This window comes from Equus asinus, chromosome 4 (assembly GCF_041296235.1).
Source record: "Equus asinus isolate D_3611 breed Donkey chromosome 4, EquAss-T2T_v2, whole genome shotgun sequence".
Lineage (NCBI taxonomy): Eukaryota > Metazoa > Chordata > Mammalia > Perissodactyla > Equidae > Equus > Equus asinus.
In genome coordinates, this window is record NC_091793.1 from 108,573,662 (window position 1) to 108,581,402 (window position 7,741).

Consider the following 7,741-nt stretch of genomic DNA (forward strand, 5'->3'; position numbering starts at 1 on the left):
AATTGCTCCATGTTTAGAATTGCCTCTCTTTCAAGATGGATTTCCTTCATAGGAATGGAGTGCTCATTATTCAGCATTTGCAGAAGGACTACCGAGCTTACTACAATTTTCTAAATTTTATGTCCAGTGTTGGAGACCCCCGGAATATCTTTTCTATTTATTTTCCTCTTTGGTTTCAACTTAATCAGACAGTTGGAACCAAGATGATATGGGTAGCAGTCGTTGGGGATTGGTTCAATCTTATTTTTAAATGGTAAGACTTCTGTTTTGTTTCATTTTTCCTAAAGCTTATTCTTGAATTTGTAGATTTGGCTTAATGATCACACTTCAAATGCGTGTAGTTTTACTTGGAAAATCTTTGAAACATATCAGCTAACTTGAAACATCGATTCAGAAATAGAACTTACAAAAGCATAGAAATGTATAGTTTATCTGACTTATAAGTAAATTCCAAAACCCTGTAACACATATGCTGTGATTAACCAAGAAGTTAGTTAAATAAGCAGCACCACAAAGAACAGATCGAGGATTCCAGGGACCACTTTGATATTCCCAGGCTAAGTACCCAAAGCACCCACAGGATTTCCCCTGCAAGGAAAAAAGTCCCTGTTTTATTGGAAACTAGGATGCCCAAACTCCAAATGACTGTGTCATCCTCCATAATGAGAGACAGACAAGAATCCAAGTTCTTTCTAAGTCTCTTAACCATGAGATTTCTCCATCAACCCTCTGCTTGAGTCATTTTTAGAGATGAGAATAGCTAGTCTCCAATTCAGTAATAGTTGTGTATTTAAATACAAATGCATATTTATATTTCCTTAAATACAGGATATTATTTGGTCATCGGCCCTACTGGTGGGTCCAAGAAACTCAGATTTACCCAAATCACTCAAGTCCATGCCTTGAACAGTTCCCCACTACATGCGAAACAGGTCCAGGTAAGCAACTATAGCAGCCTCGAGTTACTAAAGATATTAGAGAGTCATTATGTATGATTATCATCTAATAACTGTATGATACTATATAGGGTATTAAAGAAAATGTCGTGGGTGAGGATGCCAAAAGTTCATAAGCACAAAAATTGCTAATGAGAAAGGAAAGAAGTTTTATGAAGAATCAAATTTCACTTTGTTATTTGTAAAAGGGTAAGTTAGGAGAATACTACCCAAATGATTTTATATTTGGCATTTATTTCTTGGAAGAACGTAATGCTTTGATACTAAAACAGACAAAAAAACAGCTAGAACCAATTCCCAAAGAACTATATTAAAATCCCAGAAATGTAGATTTATCTGCTGCTGAGCAGCTTTCAAAGTTATTATAGGTTTTCTGAGAATCTCATGAATGAAGGAAGAATAGACAAGTTTTCTGTACGAAAGGTAAGGACTTCCTGGTGTTACTATTGCCAGTACAGATTATCTCTAATCCTAGAATGATTTCTTCAAAATTTCTTTTTTTCTCTCATGTATATAGTATGTAAGTAGATTTCTTGGACCCTTTCCCTTTTTATTATAAGTAAGATTCTGTATGAGTGTAAAATCTTTACTTATGGAAGTTGAGTTATTGAAATACATATATAAAGGAAAATTTTGAAGGTTTTTTGAAATATATATATAAAGAAAAATTACGTTATTTTAATTTCTAAGACTGTTTTATGGTACCTCACCACAGTTTGTCACATAGCATAAACTTCTTGCCATTTGACATCTTGAAACTAACCCTGATATATAGTGAATGTGTAAGTTCTCAATGAATTTTCTGAACGTCTTTCTTTTTTGCTCCCATAAGAGTACACATCCGTCTGTTATATTATGTACCACACTGTACCATTGTTAATTCTTTATATGTCTGGTTCCCCCAATAGACTGTGGGTTCCATCAGGTCAGGGAGGGTGTGTACTTTATCTTTGTGAAACTAGTTTGTGATGGACGGATGGATGGATTGGAGGATGGATAGATGGATAAACTTTGAGACAACTGAAATGCTACCTTGGTTTATCCCAGTATTTCCCAGCATGTGTTCTATCTTATGAGACCTTTTTCGGAAAAAAAAAAAAAGAGAAAAAGAAAAAAAATACTGCATTCTATATTCACTCCTTGGAAATTTACAACTCATTTAAGTATATAAAAGGTTCTGAAAATTCCCACGTAATAAATAGATTTGAAAGAAACAGATCTATGAGAAATAGATTTGTCTTTGTTTAATTTAGAGTTTTTCAAGAAGAGACTGGTATTTAACCTGAATGAATCTCCACTTGGTGAAAACTCAGTGAGAATATTAAAGTAAAGTGATAAACAAAAAACCAAGCAGCGTGGGAAAGCTATTCTGAGAGTAGAACAGCTATGTGTCTGCAGACTTCTTCTCCCAGAATTGATGCCCCCTTTCCCGCTTCTCTTTGTCCATTTAATAGCAAAGATTCCCATTGTGGTGGCCGGCCACAAGATGGGCATACAGGTAGCTGCTAGTACCTAGTAGTCAGTTGGTAAATCAGACATGGTAATGACATCCTTCAGATGCTTAAGTTTTCAGCCCAAAGAAAATAAACTGATTCAAGATCCAACACAAGTACTTTCATTTTCTCGTCAATTAGAAACAATTAGATATGAAGAATGAATACGGATGTGGCAGATTTTGGTGCAACACCCTGAGTTCTTAATTAGCCTTGAATGTTGTAATTTCTGGAATTTGATGAACTTGAAAAATCTAGAAAAAAACTTTTGAACTAGTGTTTTCAGGCTCAATCTGACTCAATTTTCTTTATTTCTACCTATGTCTAAACACTACCTATAATCTGTGCCCTCTGGTGTTTTCTGAGTTATTTGTAATTTTCATGGCTAATATGCTATTCTGCTGTCCATTTCTGATAGTGATACTCTATTAACTACCATTCAAATGGATTGACATTTTGTTTTATCAGGAAGTCCCTCTGGCCATGCAATGGGCTCATCATGCGTCTGGTATGTCATGGTAACGGCTGCCCTGAGCCACACTGTCAGTCAGGGGGATAAGTCATCGACCACTCTGCACAGGTGAGCTTTACTCCAGTTTCTGTAGCACTGTAATACGACAGTTTTGAACACAAAAAGTCTTTTTAAAAATTCATTTTAGCCTATTTTTCATTGTTGAAATGTGCTTATTCTACTCTATCATAGCCAAAATAGCAAAATGAATAGAAAATTAATATTTTGCTTTATGATAATGTCATAATTAGCTCACAGCTATTACTGGAAATGTTTAATTGATTGATGATTTGCTAAATGTGCCTTTGGGTTTCCATAGTACAATAATCACTTTGGTAGCTCATAAATAAGTCATCTAAAATTATGTAAGGAAATGTTTTTGCATGTACATTCCCTTGCTTTAAGATTAACTAGAAATTTTGAGAATCATCATTCCCCTTGAACGCATCAGTTAATTTAGTATAATTATGCTTCCTTCTTTGAATAGCCAATACTTGTGACATCAATAACATGCATTCTAGCTTTAAAGACTATGCAACCTTTTTAAAAAACTAAAAACGTTCTAGAAGCAAACTCAAAAGTGAAAATCAGTAGATTTAATGTTAGTAGATTTGTAATGTTTAGAAAAGCCTAGAATTTTAAATTAAGATTACTTAAAATTTTTATAGGAATTGGACTGTTTCCTTTTCTTTCCTGAAATATTTTAACTATCATTAAAACTATCCTGAGCACAACTTTAATCATAAATTTTTAGGCTACCTGAGATAAGATTTGTCAGCTAATTGCTTAAAAAATATTATAACATATACCATTAGATAAAAGTTCTTTTAAAATAAAAAATTTCTGAGATCCACCATATATTCCACTTTTTAGAGTAGTATTGGGTAATATAGGAAACAAATGACCAAAAGAATTTCAGCATCTCTAAGGTTTATTCTAATAAGACTGCAGCCTATATGCCTTAATGTATTCATTATCCAACCGAAAACAACAAAAGCAGTAGAAGGTTGTTGTAAATTAAAGAAATTAGCATTTTCCATCCAGAGACAATTTCTCAAAGTAGGAATCAAGATAACCCTCACCTTTTCTCTGTAGTTCATTTCTTCCTCCAATTTCCAAACCTAGAAAAATATTTCTTTCTTCTAAACAATTTTTTTCTTAACTCATTTTCAATTGTTATAACTGCAAGATTTACTTCATCCATCAAAATTTAGTGAGTGCCTACACTGTACCTTAATATTACCAAATCCTTTTTGACTGTTCTTCCATATTCATAACCCCAGCTTACTGCCTCTTTGAAAGTCTCATTTCTCTCTGTTCCTTAATCTTTCAATAACCAAAATTTGGTCTGGTTATCTGGAATAAACCATTCAGAACCTCCAAGGATTCCTAGAACTCAATATTGCTAATTCTTTTTATTAAAATGATGAGATTATTTGGATTTTATTATTTTTATGATTTTTGCATGTTGCTGCTTCTAATCCATATTATATAACCTATAGGTCAATTCCCTTGTTCCTTATTTTCTATATGTCAAAAAACGAGGAACCAGGACTCGAGAGTCTGTGAAATTAAACCTAGTGAGAGCCGGCCCTTGATGGAATGCCTGTGTGCTTTTCATCAGAGTGGCAGCTGCCTCTCCAGCGAGTTTTCTTCAAGCAAAGAAAGCTTGAGAGAGGAGGGTAAAGAGGAGGCACATATGACAGGGAGTAAAAATATGTGTAATTCATTCTTGATCATTCTGGATATTAGTAATGCCCCCAAACTTGAATTTCCCCTACATCATTAAAATAACTCTCAGGATGTCAATTTGGTTTCCTTGTATAGCATTTATTAAAATCTCAGGATATAGCACTGGTTAAGCTTAATGCATTGATAAATGTAGAAACCTCTATTAAATCTTTTCAAATTCTATGGAGCACATGGAGACAACATTTTAAAAAAAGACTCTAGAATCATGATGTTATATCACAGCTAGGAGATTCCTCTGGGAAAGATCATTTGGTGTCACCCCCCTGTTTTTATGAGTGATACAATTTCTTTGCTTTTTATGTTTGTATCTATTCTTCCATCGTAGACTGACCTGGTCATTTCTTTGGAGTCTTTTTTGGTTGATTCAAATCAGTGTCTGCATCTCCAGAGTATTCATAGCAACACATTTTCCTCATCAAGTTATTCTTGGAGTGATTGGTGGTAAATATGATCACTTACCTTTAGTTGGGTCATTGGAAAGCTTTAGTGTCAGTTCATGTTGTCAGATTCTTCCTGGTAATCACTTCCCCAATCTCAGGTAATTCTGTCAAGGCACTGATACTTAATGCTACCATGGGAGCTTAAGTGGTTCAACACACCTCTCAAATCCTCCACGTCTGCAATGGCACACCCAATAAACACCCAACCTCTTACTGAGGCAGGCTTCTCTGAAGTGACTAGAGCTAAATCCAACTCTCAAACCACCACTTCAGACAGCCTGCTTGTGTCTTGGCTTGGGGGACTTAAAAACAGCCTTCCATCCTGCACACCACGCCACTCTCTCTGAAACATCTGGAGTGATTATTACATGGCTATGTACTTCATTTAACGGCTGCTTTGTATGCCCGAAGCAGCATTCACCATGACTGAGTCTCTGCAGTTCAGCCCCACATGCCTTTCAAAGGCTTTCTAAGGTAATTGGCTATGGCAGTTGGAATATCAATTGCAGGCACCTAGATCAGTGCTCTGCCTATAAAGTAGGTTGTCACTCAGTGCTGTGGACCCCTGAAAGATCTACCTGTGCTAATGCAGATGATGAAAAGACCATGGGGCAAGTGTGTGTTTTTAGTTATTGCCTAAAAAAAGGCTTTGGAAAATGGATAGAACCTGGGTGTCTAAAGCCCTTTATCAAACTATGGCTAAATTCTTTAATTCAGAGAAGAATGATTCCCGAGGGGCTCAAGGGCAAATAATCATCTTCAGTGTCTCTTTCCTAATCCCCAGGCATGCTTGTGGCAGAGGCCTTTGAACACACTCCAGGCATCCAAACAGCCAGCCTGAGCACATACTTGAAGACCAACCTCTTCCTTTTCCTGTTTGCACTCGGCTTTTACCTGCTTCTCAGACTGCTTGACATTGACCTGCTGTGGTCTGTGCCCATAGCCAAGAAGTGGTGTGCCAACCCCGACTGGATCCACATTGACACCACACCTTTTGCTGGACTTGTGAGAAACCTTGGGGTCCTCTTTGGCTTGGGCTTTGCCATCAACTCAGAGATGTTCCTTCAGAGCTGCCGAGGGGAAAATCGCTACAAGCTGAGCTTCCGGCTGCTCTGCGCAGCGGCCTCACTGACCATACTGCAGCTCTACCATTTCATCAAGATACCCACTCACTCGGAGCATTTATTTTATGTGCTGTCGTTCTGTAAAAGTGCCTGCATCCCACTCGCTGTGGTTGCTGTCATTCCCTATTGTATTCATATGTTAATGAAACCAAGTGAAAAGAAGATTAATTAGAGCTGTGCACAGAGTTATTGCTCTGTGGTCCCAGGATGACCCTCATCCTCCATCCTCCAGTAGAACCACAGAGCAGGGAGAGACTGGAGGCTTCCAAGCGGAGGTCACAAAATGGCAGCCACAGGCCCCATCCCACGTGTGTTTAGTTTGGCCTTCACAGTGGTCTTCTTTTTGTCTTTATTTCTATTTTAAATTAGTTGGCAACATTTAAAAACCAGAATATTTGACATAAAAATCTGAATTTCTGTATCGTTTTGAAAAATCTGTCAACATGGCAATAGGGAGGTCTGCATTCCCATCTGGAATCAATCAACTATTGCTGATTGTGCCCAAAAGGAGGCATGTACTCCATTTTATCACAGTCTTCAGCACCCAGACAGGGGTCCCAGTATCAGACACCTTTATCATCTTAAGGTCAGGCTGCTTCTGGCTCCTGTGGAAATCGTAATGGAGACCTTAGTCAAATCCAATCCCCTCAGTTTTCAGAGAAGACAATGGAGGTTCACTCAGGTGAAAGAGCTTGCTGTTGTCACACCACCATCAAAACAGGAATTAGAACCCAAGTCTTCTGACATGCATTTCCATTACACTATGTTTTGTTTCTTTATTTTCAAGAGGTAAAAATCTGTAAGAGTGAATGCTTTTATGTAGATTGTATGATAATTGCCATGTAAGTTAGCTATTTTTCCAGAAAAGACATTAAAATGCCACATTCTACTCGACTTGGGTCTTTATGGAGCCAGCAATGGCTCTAGATATGGACACATATCCAGAGGAAAGGAAACAGGCCAGGCTACTCTCTAGCCTTGAACTTCTGCCTAACCCCTGGTCTCTGTTTTACAGTAGTGATTTCCAAAATTTCAATAAATTCTGCTGAAGATACTCTGCTTAGAACATTATTTACCCAAAAAGGCTTATCTCTTCACTATGACATCCCCATACTTTTTTTTGAGAAGCCAATCTTTCAAAACCGGGGAAATCAAGTGACTTCTTCAAGGTCATGCTCCAACCCAGGAAAACTATTAAATGCTTGTATCTGTTAGCTGGGTTGATCTCTATGTATACTGAACTGTGATGAAAATCAACAGCTTTACTTTAGAAAATTATTACTGATGGAATATTAATATTATACTAAGAATTTCTCAGTAAGGGTTTTTTTTCCTCATTGGACCCAGTAATTCTGGACTTTAAGTTAATAACTGTGCCATTTCAATCAAGTACATTTTGAGTCAGATTTTGCTACATATCTTAGTGACCTGTGATCCATCTCAATGTTTTATGTAACTCTTCTCA

At 36.9% G+C, this 7,741-nt stretch overlaps 1 protein-coding gene across 2 annotated transcripts; it reads left to right on the forward strand.

Annotated features, from left to right (window-relative positions):
- Positions 1 to 7,328, forward strand: G6PC2 (glucose-6-phosphatase catalytic subunit 2). Of its 2 annotated transcripts, XM_070508515.1 has the most exons (5): positions 1 to 253; positions 829 to 938; positions 2,918 to 3,029; positions 5,038 to 5,153; positions 5,937 to 7,328. In XM_070508515.1, exons 1-5 carry the CDS (start codon positions 36 to 38, stop codon positions 6,446 to 6,448), a joined length of 1,068 nt encoding a protein of 355 aa, XP_070364616.1. In that variant the 5' UTR covers positions 1 to 35; the 3' UTR covers positions 6,449 to 7,328. The 2 variants fall into 2 exon arrangements, with proteins under 2 accessions (XP_070364616.1, XP_044624067.1); XM_044768132.2 differs by lacking the exon at positions 5,038 to 5,153 and having other exon boundaries at positions 36 to 253; positions 5,937 to 5,961.
- Positions 7,329 to 7,741: the final 413 nt, after the last annotated feature.